The following is a 22339-nucleotide window of genomic DNA, read 5'->3' as shown; positions in this document are numbered from 1 at the left end:
TGAGAGATGAACTAAGGATTTTGAGCAAGAGACTGGCTTTTGCAGGTAATCCATGGCGTTTTGCTATTTGTACGAGTTGTTTTGAGAAATGCACTTACTGTTTTGCAAAATATGAGTTTGATTCGAGAAATGTACCAAAGCAACTGAGAAAAACTGTAATTCAGAAAATCACCCATAGTGCATGATTTTTTTTAATTTATTTTAGAATTAATTTTTAGTATAAGTATAAAAGGTATTGATGAATCATCTTTGTGATCACTGTGCTCATACACACATTTCACACACAAATGACTCTTCTCAGAGGTTGTCTTTTTCTCATTTGACAACAGAATCTTTCGTCTCAGCAGTGAGTCACTTTTTAATGCTTTTTCATGTTCTTTAAAGGGACAGCTCACTCAAAACTTCACCCTCGTGTCACTCCTACCATTGAACAAAAATTGAAATTTTAATGTTGCATTTCTCCAAACTACATAGTTTTCATTTTACATTTAAGCTTGATTTGCATTCTTTTTGAAGCTTGTCAGCCTTTGTAGTTAAATTACTGGGATCCAATACACATGTATTTTAGAATAATCCTTTTGTGCACTCAGTGCTGAGTTCCTTTTTGCTCTGGTAATTGACTGTAAGCAGCTGTTGTGAGGCTGCAGGTGGAATAATCCTTTGTAATACAATCTGAATTAGGTGGATGTGTATATACAGACTTAGTCTGAGGGGGGCAGTACAGTCAAATCTAGCAGAAAGAGTCTTTCCTCTTCTCCAGCCTATCAGTGCTCTCCCATCAAACTTTGTCAGTTGGGCTTTTGCAAGGCTTTCTACAATTTAAAAGATGTAAAACCTTAAAATACATCTGCAGAAGCAGAAACTAAACATTTAGAACAAGCGAGCGTGAAATTGTCTCCCACCCCAGATTTCCTCCGGGTGTTTAAAGACATTACTTAAACTGTCACAGTGATATGAGTGGTTTACACCCAGCCCTTAGTCAAGGTTAAAGGTTGCATGATATTTCTGCACCGCCAGGGACGCAAAACTAAATGGCAGTCCTTTTTTTTGAGTGATGTCTTTTGGTTCAGCCAATGGTCTGGATTGTGATTATGCTGCAAAATAATCCTATTCAAAAAGTAGTCTGAATACATTACCTAAAATGTGTACTTACTTACAACCGTTTTCTTCAAGTCATTTCTACATTTCTACAGCACCCCTGTGCTGGCTGTGATGGGTTTTATTCTTTAGAGCTGGGTCATTGACTGACAGTTCGTCAAGTGGGCTGTTGAGTTTTCAGTAGCTGAACCAGCTTTTTCCTGTTTTTCTCTCTTGTTTTGTCTTGATCTCTCTCTCCTTCTGTCTATTTTCGTCCTCGCTGATGTTCTTGAGATATTGCCAAGCTGGACTAGGTACCGGCATCTTCAGTTCTGCCCTTTCGCCCGCATCTCAATATTACATAACATGCTGGGCTCTGAAGGAAAGATGAAGGAAGCCGCTCGGAGACACAGAATGACAAGCAGCTACGCAGCAGCACTAAATTCACTGATTCATCAAGCATCAAGATGCTGTTCGTCAGGCTCCTGACAGACGGACTAAAGCAAAACACACACTGATAGGTTACAGTCAAATCCGCTGGAACTCGAGATGGGAGAATGAGTTTGAGTAACTGTGATTACGTTGAATGGCATTTTAAAATGGTAAATATTTAGACTGATGCTTTCTCATAATTCCACAATGTTTCATTCTAATCATGATTAGAATATGAAAAAAAAAGTATTTAACCATAAATAAAAATAAAATTTAACACATATAAAACCTTAAAAAATAAGCCTTTATTCTTATGTATTATAGGGGTCATATGATGCAATTTCAATTTTTCCTTTCTCTTTGGAGTGTTACAAGCTCTTGGTGCATGAAGAAGATCTGTAAAGTTGGAAAGACTAAAGTCTCAAATCCAAAGAGATATTCTTTATCAAAGTGAAGAATCAGCCACGCCCCCCTAAAACGCCTTGTTAAAACACGCCCCCACATGTCTATGTCACTATGTGGAAACATTTGCATAATGCCGCCCAAATGTTCACGCAAAGAAAGAAGGCGTAGTTTCAGTAACACAGTTAGTGTTGAAGCAGTCATGTCAGGGAGATGCTGACGAGTGCTTGCGGTGATCGACCAATCACAATGCACTGGGTCCGTTGGCCAATCAGAGAGTTTGAGAGAGGCGTAATAATAATGTTAATAAATAAATAATGTGTTTTTTGAACATTAAAGCATGTCAACATATTCTATAACACCAAATACACAAAATAATGATCTTAAAAAAACCATCATATGACCCCTTTAAAGTTCAACACATAACTTGGCTAAAACATAACTTAAATCTGTGGTTTGTTGTTTAATTTTAATTGTAATTTTGTCGGCATTAACTAAGTGCGATGCTAATTTTCTAAACAATCAGACTTCATTTTTTCAACTGGTGAACAATAAAAGTGGGCTGAAAAACCCCTATAGACTTACCTTAGAGATACCTGTGAGAAATAAAGATGGCCAGCTTGTGTATAAAGCGCAATCATCATAACCGTAATGCACTTCTATTGAGCGCTCAGCGGGATACACTTTACATAACGCTCACCTCATTTGACTTAAGATTATTTAAATTGAGGACAACGATTTATAGATGTTGAAGAGGCTAGAAAAGACACTACGTGCTGGTTTCTCGCGCTCTCTCTTGTGTGAGACAGAGGTGAGGTCTGTCATCTGGGGGTGTCTTTAATGAGAGAACTTACATAAGTAACACTCGGCCTGCTGGAATAATCTTTCATCTCAAACCATCTGGGAAATGTATAAGTGAAGATGCAGAAATGAAGCTTCAGAATATGGAGTGGGGGAAAGCAATGAATTTGATAAGCGAGCTGAATGTTTTGTCGACATGCACTTGAAACGATGTTGCCGGGCTGTAGTGCAGCTCCAGATTGTTGTCCTTGTTGTGTTGAATCACTGTTTTGAGATTACTGCTGTGTTATTATGCTGATTTCCCCATGTTTCTCTTGCAGAAGTGATGTAGCGGTTCATCTGTGTAATTCTCTCGACTTCCTGATGTCTAAAGCCACTGATGCTTTGTATTGATCTGTCTGATAACACACATCCTTAACAGCAGGTCGTGGGTTTTGTACAGTACATTTTGTACAGTAGCAGCTGCTTTTGCCTCTATTATGATAGAATAAGGACACAATATGATGTCCAATTGAATCGTCGAACCTGAAATCAGCAAGGAAGTGTTGCAGGAGGTGCAATCGGCAGTTTTTGTCGGGGCATCTTCGCATATAACAGTTGTCTTTTGTCTTTCTCTCCAACTTCAGATTGGGAATTTCAAATTGTCTGCTTTTCAGTTCATTTAATTTTTCATTTAAATTGGCCACACTCCACAGGATGGTGATTTAAAATGACAAAGAAAATGTTATTAATTGCAATTGAAATAAACTCAACAGAACCACAGGAAAGTTTTGTGGCAAAACATAAATAATTGCATTATTGATTTTGACTAGTTGTTTATTCTTTCCCCTAAAATATGTATTTTTCATCTGATCGTTCAAAACAATTATCAGCCATCGAAATGTAATTAAAAAAAAAATTGGAATTCTGGAAAGAAGAATTTAATAAATTGCTAATAAAAAAACTCAATGTTTGCTGAACATTTACTCACCCTCATGCCATCTAAGATGTAAATAAGTTTGTTTCTTCATCAGATTTGGAGAAATGTAGCATTCCATCACTTGCTCACCAATGTATGCTCTACAGTGAATGGGTGCCGTCAGAATGAGAGTCCAATCAGCTGATAAAAACATCACAATAATCCACACCAACCAACACCACTCCAGTACATCAGTTAATGTCTTGTGAAGCCAAAGGCAGCGTGTTTGGAAAAAAACACAGATTGTTTTCAGTTGTAAACTTCTGTGCATACTTTGAGAAAGCAATATTATGGATACAGGACTTGTATTTTAACCAAAAGCAAAGTTTGCAATAATCTTAATTAATGATTTGTTTCTTTCAAACACACAGCTTTTCACTTCACAAGATGTTAACTGATGGACTGGAGTGGTGAGGATCACTTGTGGATTATTGTGATGTTTGGACTCTCATTCTGACGGCACCCATTCTCTTCAGAGGATCCATTGCTGAATTGATATACCTGATGTAACGCTAAATTTCTCCAAATCTGTTGCAATGAAAAAATAAACTACTCTTGGATGGCATGAGGGTGAGTACATTTTCAGCAGTTTTTCATTTTTGGGTGAACTATTCCTTTAATGATTAATCAAATTTTTTGTAGGTAAATATTTTAGTCTGCCGACATCCTCAATAATATCAAATACTGAACTCGTCTTGATTTATGCAGTGGATTAGCATGCAGACAAATTAAATCTCTTCATCTTGATTTTAATGTTGTTGCATCGATTACTCGTCCTTATTATAGTGAAGCTCCTGTCTGGGGTCGCAGCTTCATTTGCTCTTTTAGAATACCTGTCAGGAGTACAGCCTTTTATGTCTGTCTCTCTGTCTGCTTCCTTCTCCCTCTCTTTCTCTTGCTCTTCTCTCATCTCTTTCCTCCCTCATAACTGTCTGTCTCTCTCTTTCTATGGCAGACACAGAGCTCTGGCAGAATACTAATAGAGTCGCTGAAGTAAATCCATACTTCCACCAACAATCGTGTTTTCTTTCTGTAGTTCTCAACTGAAACTTTATCAAGACTCTTTCTCTGATTGCTTGGGAAAATTTGTTACCATTAGTGATGAATCACTATTTAAATGTAGCATTAGAACCGTGAATCTATTTGCATATCAATAAAACACGTTATTATTTGAGTTTGAATGTGATTAATGAGAGCGCAGCCGTTCCTGGGCAGGAAACGATGGCCTCTGGTTATCTGGTTTCTCTGATAAAACGCTCTGTGAGAATATCCACTCAATCTTACCTCTGGATTGTTTGATTCAGTGGAGTTAGTGGTAGCACATTAAGAACCATTGAAACTCTCTAACCTTTCCAAACATTCATTACTGTTCACAGTGGCAGCCGGCCGATCCTGGCCTCTCTCACTCCTGCTGTGCTTTCAATATTAATTAAACTCAATATGGCACTGTCACTGATCCAACCAGTGCATCGCACCAGAATACTGCAGACGCTGCTGCACAAACGGATGTATAACTCGGACTTGTTCTTAATCGTAGGCAAAATTAAATAACTAATCTGGAATTTTGCTTACACCATGTCTCAACCAAAAAAATTCTAATTGACGAAAGTTGTTTTTGAGGTTTTGTCCTTTTACCAGCCTTGGCACGTGATAAGCAGATGGGTGTTTTGTTTGTGTAGTTAGTGCAAAACTTGCACTGTGTAGCCCCGCCCACTGTGAAACATCATTGGTCCAAAATCAACTATCCATCCATCCATCCATTGTTCTATATCTATCATTATATATATTGTATTATTGTCTATGCTACTTAAAATAAGATACTATTGTAAATAAACGATTATATGAAATAGAGTATATGCTTCAGTGTTTATCCAAATGTACTAAAATGTGTGTGCTACAACCACATTTAATGTGTGCATACTTACAAATACTAATGAGATCACTTTGCTTCAATGGGGTAGAAGGACTGGTGGATCGTTTGGTTTTTGCAGCTTGCTTTACCTGCCCGAACTCTTGTTCTTCATGACAGGTGTCTCCAGTCTCTCTAGCTAAAGGGACTGAGGGATTTAGTTTGGTTCCCTATTCCAAATCAACTGTGACACTAAAGTTGATTGCGGGTGTTTCAGAGGGAACGGCTCTGCTTCATGAACAGGAAAAGACCCAAATGAGATCTGACAAAGTGAGAAAGGAAAGAGAACTAATGTATGTTTGCTTGTTTAGTTAAACATAAGACATGACAGATGACTAAAGGGGTGACCCTAGTGCTTAACGGGATCATGCTGTGCTTAATTTTTTCCTTGAAATCAACTTATATGTTTCCTTTAGACTCACTGCTCACCATCTGCATAATATCTGGTTCACATAGTAGCTAATTTAATAATATATTCATGTGTATATTTTTTTTAATCTAATGAGTTGTTAACTGTTGTGGCCAAATCATACAGTCACTGAATTCGAATCATTCAAATCGGTGAACAAATCCTTAATTCTGGGAATTGATCAAGTGCTTGATTAAAAAGATTTGAGTCAAAAGAATGGCTTATCAGAATCTTTTGTATTACTTAAGAGCAAGAGTAGTGCTGTTTTCATATATTCTCTTTAATGTATGTACTGTGAGGTTCATGTCTGTCTGGAGTTTGTGTAGGAGTTTCTGTTTCTGCTTACCTGAGAAAAGCTTTAGTTTGGCTAAACGAATCCAGGCTTCCTGTCTGCTTCCCACTCACACAGCCCCAGACCTCTGGCAGCTTATGAAGGTGGAAGATTTGTTCTACTCTGTCTCATTTATTAGAACACTATTTTAAGCCCAGATGAGTCAAATTTCTTTCCTTTTGTACCTCGGAGGCTAAACTAAATAAATTTGACAGGCTTTTGTTATCACACCTCTGAAAACTGTGATGTGGTGTCTAATTTACTTAGTGGTAAACTGTGTGGAGTCTTATCAGCTAAATGGAATTATATTATTACATTTCTATGCTGCCAGACTTGCTAGTCTTTCAAAACGGTAATTTATCCAAAATTGAAATGTCTGGCATCTCACCATTCATGAACTTTCAGACTTGTCTCTCATGGTGTTCCTCAGGGTTCTGTTCTTGGTCATTTATTCTTCATCATCTATATGCTCCTTTAGGTAACATTATCCATCATCACGGCTTCAACTTCCACTGGTATGCAGATGACATCCTCCTCTATATCAGTTTTCATCACAACTCCATCTCCCACCAACTCTATATCAGCTTGTATTAATGATATAAATGCTTGGATGATTATTAAATCAAACTCTGAACTTTACATCGCATTCAATACTCATTCACACTTACTCCCCAGTTCACACACTACGATTTTCAGATACTGGTCTACTGTTAATTAATATGTTATTATGTTAATTAACTGTTAGTGTTCCTGTAGCTCAAGTGGTAGAGCATTGCGTTATCAAGGTTGGGGGTTCGATTTCCCGGGAACACATAAGTAAAAATTGATAGCCTGAATGCACTGTAAGTCGCTTTGGATAAAAGCGTCTGCTAAATGCATAAATTTAATTTAATTTAATTTTAATTCCACAGGTTAGCATTGTTTGGTGGACGAGCGTTCTGTATCTCTGCCTCCACACTCTTGAATTCTATTCCCAAACACATTTGTGATCTTTCTTCATTACAGGATTTCAAAACCCACCTTAAAACATATCTTTTACTTAATTGTTTCTCTGATCTCTGACTGTATGATCTATCTATCTATCTATCTATCTATCTATCTATCTATCTATCTATCTATCTATCTATCTATCTATCTATCTATCTATCTATCTATCTATCTATCTATCTATCTATCTATCTATCTATCTATCTATCTATCTATCTCTATCTATCTTATTCCATCCATCCATCCATCAATTATTCTATTTATCCATCCATCCATTTATCATTCTAACATCCAACTATACATTTCCGTTCATCCATCTATTGTTTTATCCATCGTTCTATATATTGTCTTTCCAAACATCCATCAAAACCCTGTTTAAACTGCACATGTTTAAACCACACAACACCTTATATAACCTTCAGCCTTCAAATCTCTCTTGAAACGCCGAAGTTTCTAACTACACAAGAGTGACGCAATCTTCAAAATAACTTTTAAAAGGGTTTAATCTTTCTAGCAAGGCTTTGTCAAAATCTGAAAACTTGACAAACATTCTTTTTGTAGTTACGAAACTGAAGTAATAGTGACTTTATGGCTACAGAGCTCTGCTGTGATTTTACCAGAACATGGTGTTCATTTAGCCCAACTGGCTGCGGGTTCAGTTTCCACACACTGGTGAAATGCATACCTTGGATTACCCTCTGATTAATCAATGTCTTTTTTATGCTATAGTTCAGTTAGAAATGAGCTACTGCATTTGTAGAACCCTAGAGCATAAAGAGCTTGTGTTTTGGTAATAAATACACCACTTGCCTTCTCCAAATGTGTTTTTAAGAGCGACACAAGGGTCCTAATTGGGCTTGCGTTTAATATGCTTTATTTATGATGCATTACATTGTGGCATCTAAAAGCTGTTAATTGTACAAAGCGTCCAAAGCCCTGCTGCAGTGCTTCAGCTGCTCTCCAGATCCACAGAGATCATCATTTGTGTCTCATTAATTGTGTCTTTTGACTTTTTGTAACATCTAATGCAATTAACTGATTACATTATGAGTCTTTATGAACTGAAATGCATTCATAGAATTCACTAATGACTCATTTTCCTTGAAAATGAACCTGTTTAATTGTGTATCTGATGTGTGTGTGTTTGGGTATTTGTCTATAAATGTATTCAACCTTCAATAAACTATGTTTGATCATTTGGTAACCTATTTGTCTACAAAAACACACAAACATATAAACTCTTACAAAGTGCTGGTGTGTACAGTATTTTAAGTGCAAACTATTGCATTTATTTTATAAAGAGCTTGCCTTTTATCAATTTTTTTTTCTTCCAGCGTAACATAAAGCAAACTAATGGCAGAGACAGTCTAGCTGAAGCAACTGGAGATGAAGTGCCTCGCTCAAGGGCATGATGGTGGTGTATTCATTTCGTTTTCTCTCCTCTTCTGAGGTTTTCTCTGTGCTTTTCATACTTTTTTGGACCTTGATAGTATATTTCACTTGTCAGTCTATGGGACGGTCACAAGCCTCCCGATTTACATCCAAAATATCTTGAATTGGACATGGGGGCTAAGTGATTAATGACAACATTTTCATTTTGGGGTGGAGTATCCCTTTAAGCAGAAAGAAGAGTGGTTCTTCACCGGGCACCCTTTTGAGTTTTCTTATCAATGGATTTTACCGGCGAGTTCGTGATGATATGACAGAGCCATATCATCATGCTATCAGCCCCCTCGGCTTTGCAAATGGAGAGTGAACCTGCAGAATCTCTGAAAAGTTTGCAAAGAACCAAACTCAGAGGAGGTATCTGCTAAATTAACATTAGCAGTGATGAATGTGTGTTCATTATCAAACAAAACATGTATTTTAAACAACTTTTATATTGAGCATAATTTCAGCGTTTGGTTTTTGAGTGAGACATGGCTTATACCTGATGATTTTCAAAGCTGCCTTTTCTATCAAAGGTTTTAGAGAGGGTGGCTTAGAATCTATTACACACTTTTTTTTTTTTTTTTCGTTTCAAAAAGGCAGGTTTTAGGGCTTACCACAATACTAAGTTGGCTTTTATCAGGGTTTTAAACAATTTATTGACTACAGTTGACTCAGGGTCCTCAGCAGTTCTTGTTTTATTGGACCTTAGCGCTGCATTCGATATCATTGACCATGAAAATTTACTCTCTCCCCTTGAAAGGGTGGTGGAAGTCCATGCATGGTTTAAATTCTTTCTTTTAAACAGATTTTTTTTTGTAAATGTCAATTAAGATTATTCACAACCTGCCACTTTGCCTAGTGGGGTTCCACAGGGGTCCATTCTCAGCCCAATTTTGTTTTCTTTGTATACAAGTCAATTTTTGCATGATGGAATCCCTTTTCACTTCTATACAGATGATCTGCAAAAGAACAGTTAGAAGCAACACACTATATGTTGGGATCGTTAAATAATTTCTTAACTTTTTACAACTGGTCCACAATGTTGCTGTAAGGCTTTTGACAGGTACTCATAAGATAGACCATATTACTCCAGTAATATGACTATAAGGACTTATAGTATATGGCTATAAGGACTCTTATACCTCTTTGCATTATCATTTAAAAGGGTCCTATTATGCTTTTCACTTTTTGAATTTTAGTCGATGTGTAGTGTGTATGTTTGGGCATAAAAAAAGATCTACAGAGTTACTTATCTCAAAGTCCACTCCAAAGGGAGATATTTCATAAAAATAAAAAAAAATCCCTTTTCAAGAACTACAACAAATGGCTTGTTTGGACTACAGCAGTTGTTTTATGGGTTTTGTGATGTCACAAAGCGGCACATTAGAATATCATGAAAATAATTCCCGCTTACGGATATTCGAATGGTTGGGGGATGGGGAGGGGTGAGGCCGTGATTAAAACGCTTGATTGAGTTCATCAGACAAGACGACAACAAAGAAGTGCCCTTTTACAAGCTTCATCTTTACAAATAAATATAAAGACATAATAATGTTGATTATAATTTTTTTGTAAATATCAATAGCATTTGTATTAAAACTATATTCACTGATTGTAAAAAAAAAAAAAAAAAATTGAGAATCAAACAAAGAATTTAATCAAATCGAGAGCTTGTGAATTGAAATTGAATCGAATTGGTACATCTGAATCGATTCCCAGCCCTACAAAAATGGAAAACTTTCTTGAGAAGATAAGTAAAGAAGTTAATTTTATTTATTTATTTATTTATGTGAAGTAAAAAAAAACAAAAAAAAAAAAAAAAAACTTTTAAACAGTTTAAACTATTTGCCAAGGCAAAATTTCATTATTATTATTTTTTTATAATACTGAAATTAATGAAAACCATATAGTCAATTTAAAACAGACACCATTCAAACATCTTTTACAGATTATTTCAGCTATTTTGGGCTTTGTAAATGTTATGTTTTTAAGAAACGGTGTGTTGTGTTTTGTTATTATGTTATTTATTAGTTTGCAACTCTCCATTGACAGTTTATTAAGCATTCAAATTTGTGTTTGGCCTTATTTTGCATCTATTTGCATACTCAATTGAGATTGTTCTTGCATATATTTAACATTTATCGCTGTATGTACACTGCGTTGTGACAGCATTTACTCTTTGTTCAAGAACGCTCAACATTCAGTGTTCATTCAGAGCTCTTTTAGCTCTTGTGGATGTTTCCTCCATGACTGGCTATAAGGAGAAGCAGCACTGACCTATAGCAACCTAAAACAGCAGTCATTGATATTAGATTTTTGAGTGAAAATTGTACATGGGTCCACTTTTGGGTCCCTTTTTTGTTTGCAGTGGTGTATTTACAGCAACTACCAGCAGGGGCAAACCATGCTAACCAGTCAAACCCTGACTGATTGTTTTCATTAGTTGTCTCAGACAGAGAGAGCGAGAGAATTAGACAGTGCTGAAGAGAACAGGAAGAGGCAGTCGCTTAGATTATATGCTAATATTCTCTGTCTATATTCACCCACCCCAACAGAAAGCACTTCTAGACGAATCCCTGCTAATGGTACTGGGTAATATCAAAGCTCGACTTTCTTTCTACTGTACTCGCATGCTATCACAAGCATTACACCTCCAATTCATCTGGTCTAAATAAGCTCTGGATATTTCAGGAGGGATTTTATTGTTTTCTACACACTCTTTTGCCTGTTTCTGAATTTGATTACATGGGGGAAAGCAATAAGCCAGCTTAGTGCATGACACATAATGGCTTTTGGTAAGTCGCATCCTCTCTAAAGCCTTTGTCAAGCCTCTGGTTGTGTGTGGATGCATGAAGTTAAGCGGTGTTTTTTTTTTCAATGCATTTTTAGTGCAATTTGTCAACGATTTGAATTGTGCCTTTGTTAGAATATAATCATCCAATGACTTTTAACCCTATAAAGTCAAAATTCTAAAGCCCGTTGTACACAATCAACTACAAGCCTTCTGTCATTTGATTATAATATTTTAGCGAGTAAAAGACGTTTTAGCATAATTGAAAAAGCCCACCTCCAGCTGGTGCTTCATGTCTTTTTGCTGGGAAATCATTACTGATTTTTATAAAGTAAATGTAAGAATAACTTTGATATTATTAGTAATATTTCAATTTAAGTTTAGTTTAATTATCCATGTCATTTTTTTTTCAAATAAAAAAAAACATGTTCAAATATGAGCATTAAATATGATCCATCAGTCTTTTGAGGAATGTTTATTTGTTAATGTTTCAGTCATCATTGGATTGCATTGTATGTTAAATATTGTCTTTCTAAGATTTTTTTTAATCTGATTTATATGATTTACTTTTTACATTGGTAAATCTTATGGATATCAACAGAATTATATGCATTTTATGTGCATAGTCTGTTATAAAGATCTCATTGATTTACATTACAGAATTTCTTATTACTTTTTGACCGTATCAGCCTCTGCACCAAAGTGCATGTTATTGCTTAGTTTGGACAGGTGTTATTTTTTCCTCCTCAGGTGTGAGCTCCATATTCTCGCTAAATCATATGAGCCTTAAAAAGCCTCCTATATCAAATAGGATTCCCAACAAAACATATGTCAGGGTTAATACTGTATCAGCATAATATGCCACATCCATTTCAATACTCAGAAAGTATGATTTCAAAATCAATTCCTAATGTATGCATTTCTAAACGCATCCTGTGTCTCCTCCTCTACAGGTGTTCGATTAGCCTCCTCTGCCTGCTGCCACCATGTTTAAAAACAGCTTGAAGATGCTGCTGACAGGGGGCAGAAGCAACAGGAAGAGCCGAAACAGCAGTGGTCAGTCTCAACTTTCATGTTTATCCTCTAAGTCAGGGGGCAGGGAGGGGGTGGGCTTTGTGCTTTGCTCTCGAGTCATATATGGTTCTTCGGGGGGTGCCTATGGGTCAACGGAAGGAAAAAATACATTTTTTAAACTGATTTTTTTCAACTGACTACAAAGCGCTGCACAAAACATTAATGGTAAGTAGTGTTCAATTCACTTGTGTTTATATAAATTGATACAGCATTTGCTATTTCATGAAACTTTAGTTGATGAAGGAAAAAACGGTAATATTGTAAAATATTATGACAATTTAAAATAATGTTTTTGGTTTGTTTGTTTGTTTTTTAAATATTCTTTAAAATGTCGTATATTTATGTGAATTTTCAGTATTATTACATTATTACGCATTATTAATATTAAAATTATTAACACATTTGATGCTCTTGCCCCGGTCTGATGGTGATGATCCACTTCAAGTCAAACAAGTCTAATGATTCAATGAACCGTTCATTAAGAACCCTTTACTTCACTCCTGAATGAATCAGCCATTTGAACGAATCAAACGAATGAATAAATGACTCGATGACTTAATCATTAAGACATTTACCACCACCTACTGGCAGTTTTAGTTTATTATTTAGAGTATCATTTCATAAATCATTTAATATTTTCATAGTACTAATAATAAAATTGAGAAAATAATTTATTATGGTTCACCCAACCAAAAATGACAATTCTTAAATCATGTACACACATGGTCCAAAAGAGTAGGCTATATGTAATAAGTTTTATCAAACAAAATATTTCTTGCTGAACCTACTTTGTGTAATCTCTGTTTGATGCTTTGCACAACAATGACTTTAAATGATCTTTTGGGAGTCATTTCTCCAAATTTGATGTGCGATTAATTCGATTAATTAATCACCACATCATGTAATTATTTAGATTAAATTTTTGTATTGCTTACCAGCCCTAATATGTATATATGCTGATGCTCTAATAAATATTACATGCGACACTTAAAATAATCATTAACACTTTACAATAAGGTCCCATTAGTTAATGTATGAACTAACATGAACAATACATTACTGTATTTATTCATCTTTCTTAATGTTAGTTCATGAAAATACAGTCGTTCATTGATAGTTCATGTTAATTCACAGTGCATTAACTAATATTAACAAGCACAACTATTGATTTTAATAATGCATTAGTAAATGTTGAAATTAGTAGTAAGATTAATAAATGCTGTAGAAGTATTTTTCATGCTTAGTTCATGTTAACTAATGAACCTTATTGGAAAGTGTTACCAAAGAATCACAAGCTCCAGTCAGATTTATTAAAACAAAACCCTGTTCAAAGTGGTGAGAGAAATGGTTAACTGGATTTGCCAGGGTGGCTTCAGATCTTTGAAAGAAAATTACCTTATTTGGAGAGTACCATTTGACATTTTACAGCCTCCTTGAACTCAGAAGTTGTGTGTTTCAGTGGCAACACTATTTGAAATGAATCCATGTAATTATGCATTATATTGATAACATTTTGAAATGAATCTGTGTAATTTGAGGAATCAATAAACAAAACCACAATACAAAAAAGGTCACAGTTGTTATGCAAATAACTTACTAAACTTAATTTCAAGTGTATTTAGCTGGACATTAGACATTATCTAACTCTGTTAACAACATTGAACTGCATTATGTGTTTAGTTTATTTTCAGACCTTGGATTATTAATACATTAATGTAATAGTCAATTATTTGAATTATTTAACAGAAATATTATGAGATAACTAGATTTTACTGTTAAAGCTGCTGCCATTTTGAGAGTTTCCATGTGACATTGCAGTGAACAGGTGGTACAATTTGGAGCTTTCAGAAAATTCCAAGTTTACAAATTGTAATTAGGAATTCTGTGAGGACTTCTGGGTAGTTGAGGCTTTTTACTTTTGATGGAAATTCCGACATGACTTTTCTGCATGCTGGTTGACATCATGCTCCGAACCTGTATGATTTTCATCTGCTGAACACAAAGGAAGATATTTTGAAGTTGACAGTTGACGGTAGCCATTGACTTCCATAGTTTATATATTTTTCCAAACTATAGTCTTTGGATACCGTCAACTGTTTGGTTACTAGCATTCTTCGGAATATTTTATTTTGTGTTCAAAAAAACAAAACAAAAAAACGTGGGTTAGTAAATAACAGAATTTTCATATTTGAGTGCACTGTCACTTTAATAGATGTCATCATGTCTTTGATCTTTTAACTGCCCTTAAACAGTATGTAAAAGCAAACCAACTGAGGTTCATTAGACTGTTTCTTTCCATCTTAATGGAAAGTTCATGGGCAAAATAAGCAGCAAAGTGAGCCAGACTTCATACCGATACTAAAATGTCTGTCTATTTGAGACTGAGACATGAATCAGGTGAAAAGAAACCGAAAGAACAGAACAATCCTTTTCTGGTGTCATATTTACTGTGCTGCGTCTCACAGCTCCCTGTGCAATTAGCTGAAAAGCTCAATAGCTTCATCACGCGGCTTCCCAAATACGTTCCTCCCACTGGAGTTGGTTTAGTCAGAAGCGACTTCATTAACCAGTGGTTCCAGAGATCAAACACTCGTTTCAAATGTTACATCGATGTCTGAAGCCTTTTGCCACTGGAATGGAGTAATAGGGAAAGCGTGTGCAATGTAGGGCCCTATGAGTTTCACAGGAATCCAGTCATAAATGTTGGGTTTAATGTATAAATCAGAAAGAATGTTGTGGAATTTGACAAATTTTGGATGAATGAATCAATAGTGGTACTGTACACTTAATCAAAAGGCGATAAGAGTGAGTGTCTGTGAACAAACCTAAAGCCTGCTGCTGGACTTTTTCTCATTTTTTGCGGACTAAAATGACTGATTTTGCTGTGGCTTTTCTCAAAATTTGCAGTGATATTTGTGGTATTTCGTATTGTTTTGTAGTGAAAATATACCACAGAAAACATTCTTCTAATTGTAGGTGTTTGAGGACACCACCACCAGTGCCATTAAATTGTGAGAAGTAAGAGTAAAGCACTCACCCTAATCAAACATGTACATGATCTCAGCGATGTCTATATGATGTCTGCATTTACATAGGAAAGATGTATTTTTAGAGTATTTGCTCATCTCTAATATGTCTCTAAGACGTTTCCGGTCAGATGTCAAATAGACATTTATTAGAATGCATGTAAAACTGTTTCTGAGTCGTTTATCAGAGTAAACAGCAGATGTTTCCCAGATCTTTAGTAGACGTCTTACAGATGTAATTGTGCTGTCTGGGTAGTTAAGATGCAGATATGGGACGGGTCTAAGACCAAAATCTGTGGAAAATCTGTGGCAATTGCGAAAAATTGCAAGCTCTTGTGAAAATTGCGGAGTCTGCTTGATTTTACGATAAATTCAGTGATCGCAAAAACCTGGAATGACTGGATATGTCTCTGTTGTTTGCCCCGCCCCCCAAATAAATAAATAAATAAATGAATAAATAAATAAAAGGAATTGTTCAGATTTAATATTTGATTACATTTATTTGACTATCACAGTTTTTTATAGTAAAAATTTAAATCATTTAACGATATTGCCATGTTGTTAAGATTGTAAAAACATATTATTACTATTTTTACTTAATGTGACATTTTTATTATAAAATCTAGTTAAATCATTAAACATGGAATTCAGAAAAGTGAAAACAATGCCTAATTTCTGAAAAAAAAGAACATTTCATAGTGCCATTTTATTGTTAAAGTTATAATAACCTGTTAAAGTTTCGTGAATTAATTTCATTACATATTAAAATATTAATATCTTGATAAAATTACATTTTATGCATTCAGTTGATTACTTTTTTTTGTAGCAAATTTGTATTTAATCATAAAACAATACGGAATAATTAAAACAGACAACTCAGAATTTCTGAAAATAAATAAATACAACACATTTAAAAAATCCATATTGTTGTTTACATTTTAATAAATTATTGTTTTATGTTTAAACTTTATGAATTTGATTTGACATTTTTCTTTATTATAAAATTTAATTTAACCATTAAACATGGAATTCAGAAAAATAAAATATTTATAAGCCCTATTATTGTCAAAATGTTAACAAATTGTGTTGATGAACTCAATTGATTACACACCTTTTTTATTATTATTAAAATGCAATTAAACCATTAAAGGGATAGTTCACCCAAAAATGAAAATATGATGTTTATATGCTTACCCCCAGATCATCCAAGATCTAGGTGATTTTGTTTCTTCAGTAGAACACAAATTATGATTATTAGCTCCAGTTGTTGCAGTCTCTCATTCGTACAATCCATGGCAAATGGTAACAGAATCTATGAGAGTAAAAAAAAACATGCACAGACAAATCCACCACCTATCTCTCAAGTGGACCATTGACACTCCTAATTCAGATTGTAGATAGAGTGTCAATGGTCCATTTGAGAGATAGGTGGTGGTAATGCACATATAATTCTGCGATCTGCCATAAAGCAAGAAGAAGAAGAAGATACCTCAGGCACCTGCTGCTGTTCTAGAGTTCTAACAGTTCGGACATTGCGTGAATTAGAGGTAAAATAACAATATAAATACTGTTCAGATACTTGCACAGACCAATCGTTTTGTGTCTTTACACATCAATGTATCATCAGGAGCCGCAGGGTTAAATTTGGATTTGTCCATGCATGTTTATTTTACTCTCATAGATTCTGTTACCATTTACCATGCGTCGTACGACTGAGAGACTGCAACGACTGGAACTTATAATCAATTGTTGTACTTCCAAAAAAACAAAGTCACCTACATCTTGGATGCCCTGTGGGTAAGCAGATAAACATCAAACTTTCATTTTTGGGTGAACTATCGCTTTAAAAACTGAATTTAGAAAAATTAAAAAAGAAAAGACAGAATTTAGGAAAAAATTAATACAAAGTAGCCTTGTTTCCTGTTGGACCAGTTCAATAGGTGCACTCTGACTCTTTGTCACTGCTGTGATTTCCATCCAAACGCAGCTGTTACTTCTGTAAAACCAGACAGTCGCTCTGATATGGTACCGATAAGCATTTGACCTTGCTATTTTAATGTACTTTAGAATTGTCAGCAGTTTCAAAGTTCTCATGCTCTGTCTCTATTTCTTTTTATACACCTATAGGACTCACATACATTAATCAGTAGAAGTGCTTCATGGTCTCTCTTTGCCTGTTTAGTGCCCTTGACCCACATAATGATGACATTCAGCTATTAAAATGGCACTTCATTTCAAACTTTCCCACGTATTTCCATCTGCTTTTTTCACTCTCTCTTCCTCAAATTGCCTTTTTCTTTTTGTATTACCTTGCATTTGCATCGTTATATGTACATGTACTTCAAAAATCGGCCAGCCACATGTATGAGGACAGATGTGTGTGTTTTGAAAGTGCAGGAATGGACAAATGCTCTGAATTTCTGGTGGAAGTAACTTTGTGTTGATGTCGGTTATGTTGGATTTCTACTATTTAGCCAGATCCAAAGAGGCTTGGAACCATCAAGGACTTCTGTATTGAGCCCGAGAAGAGATTCAGTCACATTCAGAGAAGATGAGATGAAACAGAGGGACATTTCATACATTGAGGAGAAAGGTGTATGTCTTTTATCTGTTTTGACAGTGTGTGATCAAAGCTGAATTTTCAGCATCATTACTCCAGTCTTCAGTGTCACGTGATCCTTCAGAAATCAAATCAATATAATATTATGATTTGCTGCTCAACATTTTTTATAATAATAATAATAATAATTATTATTATTATTATTAATATTTAAAAGCAGAAGAGAATTCTTAAAATTTTTTTTTTTAAATCTTACTGTTTCAAAAGAGTTTTAAAAGCTGTAAGGACAGAATAAAACAGTCAGTGAATCAGTAGTTCACAAGTAACTTTTTCTCCCAAAAATAAAGATTTTAGATTATAATTTATTTGAATGTATTATGACAGTTAAGGGTAAATAAAGATGTCCAAAATGATAAAAAAAAATAATTTTAATATTTTACATTTAAATTATATATTATTTTTGGTTATGTTTAAATTCTTTTGTACAAGAATGATAATAAAATACCTAAAATACATGAAATATTGGGCCTCTGATTTAAACTCTTGGTTTAAAGTGGCTTGTCTCACTCAGCTATGATTGGCGAACATCTTTAGATACGAAATTTACAATTTACACTTTTGATATGTTTTTCCTTTTACAGCTGCCAATATTAACTAATTGTGAAAGTGATAGATAGAAAGTTTAGATCCACTCCCTTTTTGAAAAGTTTGCTGTGATTGAAGCCAATCACAGTCACAAATGCAATGATTTCGCCATTGCAACTCAATTTCTGCACTAAAAAATGCTTTCATAATAACAAATTCAGTGTAAATAAGAGAGTAATTGAACAGTGTTGTCAGTTTCATTGGTTATATGGGAGTTTCTGTGACAGTGAAAGTGATTGACAGCTCATCATTATAAAGGGAACCGTCTTTGTCTTTACCCTCTTCATCATTTGTAACCTCAGCATTCCCTCTACAATGACCGTTACCTTTCAATGTATACACACTCTCCATAAAGCCCCTATTTTACAATTAATAATACAGTCAGGTGATGGTGTGATGCAATGAGTGGTTTCCACATTTAAACATTTAAAATGCATGAAAAAAATATTTCCTATCACTTTTTTTTATCACTCTTGAAATGACCTGTACACTAAATAATCTAACCCTCATACTTGCATAACAATGGCAGTCTATTTATTTAGTTTTCCAAGTTGAAGCCAGTATGAATATTAATGACAATATGGGACAAATATAATGTCATTTAGTGGCGGCAGGTGTTGCACGCTGCTGGTACATGTACAGTCAGACGAAATGCACGTACAGTCGAGGGAAACGTGTGTTCGGTAGTTAAAGACGCAACGCAGCGCGTCTGTGGAGTGCACATCATTGGAATCAGTGTGCTCAGTAATTAAAGAAGCAGGGTGGCATTTCTGTTATTTGGTTTGTATCATCCTTTACAGGAAACTTGGTCATGTGTCGCAACAAGAACCATTTTCGGAACCAAAACTTATTATATCCGGTTCTTAAAAAAAATATGAATAAGAACCGGTTCTCGGTTCCCAACCCAAACCCAAAGCCTCACTCTGCCCTTTTATGGCCAAGAAGTCTGTCCCTGAACTCTCTGATTGCCCTGTGATGCCCATCCTATCACAGCTGTGGAGGCTGTCTCTGAGTTCCTAGTCTGTCCTGATAGGGCAGAGGAAGCTGTTCCTAAATCCCTTGCCAGTCCTGTCAGGGCTATGGAGGCCATTCTAGAACTCCCTTTGTCTATCTGTCTCATTTGGTCTGTTGAATCTGTCTCAGCACTCCAAAAGCCCATCACCCAGCCGCCACTCCTGATGATTGTGAGTCAACTGTTCTGTCTGGGGTTTGAGTCACCTGCTCGGATGTGATGGTCTTCGGCACCGCCTTGGATGTTTCAGCTCTACAGTGGGGATCACTTGCTCAGCCAGGGTCTCCTACACCACTGTGGTGTTTGCAGCTCCACCCTGGTGGTCGTCTGCCCTGCAGATCCATGATCCTATCAGCTTTGCCCTGGCTTACAGCTCTGTCGGCTCCGTCCTGGTTTGCTGGGGTCACTCTTGAAGTTTCCTAACTTTAATTCCCAGTTCAACTGCCTGTCACTTGCCACAGCTCCAGGATGCCTTCCCACTCTCCCTACTGGATATGCCCTGCGTCTCAATGTTCATACTATCCATCCTAAATAGTATGTGAGATTAGAATAAGTGTGTCCCAAAGCATACTATTTCCGGTCGATTTTTGAAGTGTGGATTTATGGCTAAAATTCCCCACAATCCATTGCATTTTGGTGAAGGATTCAGTCCAGAACTACAAACACGAATAAAACGCGTTAGGAAAACTACAAATGTGTCAGATGCACACGATCAACGGAGAGGTTTACAAAAAGGGCATCTGCAACAGCAATGTGAACTTTAAAGACGCAATTGTGTGATGTGATCGTATGTCCCAAAGCTTGCCTACTTTTCTACTACACACTAAAAAGTGTACTTTTTCTTCCTGAAAAGAGTACATACTTTAAGGGCGAAGTATAAAGTAGGCACACTGAGACTCAGGGTCTGTTTTGCACGAGGTGTGCCTCAGAACCTCTCTTCAAAAGCCAACACCAAACACACACTCTTCGGTCTCGTCTAGACCTAGGACAGAAAGGAGTTAGCCGACTACTTACCCTGGACACTTTCCTACTTTCAGCCTGTCTATGGTTCCAGTCTTCACGCTGTTTGTCTGCTACGCTAACCAGTATCTGCAAAAATAAAAGAACTCTTACTATTTCAGCACAAGACTTTCATTGAACGTCATACTTTCCTGCTTGCATCGCTGCTTTTCTGAACGTCCTTTCAATACAGATTTATTTGTTGATGTTACCAATGTGTCCTCCTCTTCTGTTATTGTGACAGTCTGTGAATATTGATTTTTATTTGAATAATTATTGTAATGTTTGTTTGGCTAGCTAGCTTACTAAAATCTGTCTGTGTTCTTTCTCATTTTTGTGTTTTGTGCATTTCTGTTATAGAAGCTCTTTATTGGGAGAAAAATCAATGCAGTATATTGCAATACTCTTTCATCACAATACTGAATCGATTTTTGCCAGAGTTTGCTAGAATTTAAAAAGTGTTTGAAGTTTTTGTGGAACTTAGTAGCAAGTATACTAGATAATCATGAATTAATTACTTAATATTAATAGTTACTTAACACTTTTTTGGGGAGGCAGAAAGTCTGAGCACAGATTATATACACACTTTTTGCTATTTTCTATGTTTTTTTTTCTTCCCTTTAGAAACTACTCTGGCATTATTTAAATATCATTTCATATGCTAATCTGTTGTTGTTGTTTAATCTGTTTCAGTTTTACCAACTTGATTGCATTCTGTCAGTCAGGCATCTCCTCCTGTCTAAAAGGTGGTTCTTGGCAAGAATAAGCTGCAGTGTGGATCAGACCTGATGCTTTTTAATTAAATGTCTGGCTGAAAGAGAATGCCTGCTTGATTAAAGGTTGGGTATAACTCATGGCATTACAAAGCAACGCCATATTAACTTCTTCTGTGATGAAACATATTGCAACACTTGGTACATCCAACCCTTCACAGGAAGCAAAATAGACATTGTATCATGGGATTCCGGGCCGTTCCCACTTCTCCGCCTTAGTGAGATTCTTAAAGGAATAGTTCACCCAAAAATGTAATTAGCTGAAAATGTACTCACGCTCAGGCCATCCAAGGTGTAGATGAGTTTGTTTCTTTATTGGAACAGATTTGGAGAAATGTGGCATTACATCCTCTGCAGTGAATGGGTGCCATCAGAATGAGAGTCCAAACATCTAATAAAAACATCACAATAATCCACAAATAATCAAGTCCAGTCCATCAGTTAATGTCTAGTGAAGCATTATTATAGATTTTGGCCAGAACAACAGTTTAAAGTTAAAATGCCTTGGACTTTTTTTTTCTTCTTCATCTTTTGGCTTCACAAGACATTAATTGATGGACTGGAGTGTAGATTATTGTAATGTTTTTATTAGCTGTTTGGACTCTCATTCTGACGGCACCCATTCACTGCAATTGTTCCTTTAACAATGTCTTTCACTGCTTGCTTCTCAGGATGCAGCCATGTGGTTCTGATCTGCTCAGATTTTTATACATTTTATGAAT

General features: G+C 35.7%; 1 protein-coding gene across 3 annotated transcripts in view; it reads left to right on the top strand.

The window, feature by feature from the left end:
- tanc2b (tetratricopeptide repeat, ankyrin repeat and coiled-coil containing 2b) overlaps nucleotides 1-22339 on the top strand; it is a 136681-nt gene that overhangs the window by 25348 nt on the left and 88994 nt on the right. For all 3 annotated transcript variants that reach the window (XM_059530393.1, XM_059530394.1, XM_059530395.1), the window contains exon 2: nucleotides 12482-12584. In XM_059530393.1, coding sequence (XP_059386376.1) covers nucleotides 12515-12584 — 70 coding nt within the window. In that variant the 5' untranslated portion in view covers nucleotides 12482-12514. The remainder of the gene's footprint in view (nucleotides 1-12481; nucleotides 12585-22339) is intronic.

The sequence above is a fragment of the Carassius carassius genome, chromosome 39 (genome assembly GCF_963082965.1).
Source record: "Carassius carassius chromosome 39, fCarCar2.1, whole genome shotgun sequence".
In the NCBI taxonomy this organism is placed as follows: domain Eukaryota; kingdom Metazoa; phylum Chordata; class Actinopteri; order Cypriniformes; family Cyprinidae; genus Carassius; species Carassius carassius.
Note: the sequence above shows the minus strand (reverse complement) of the source record. Positions and strands in the feature narration are given on the sequence as shown.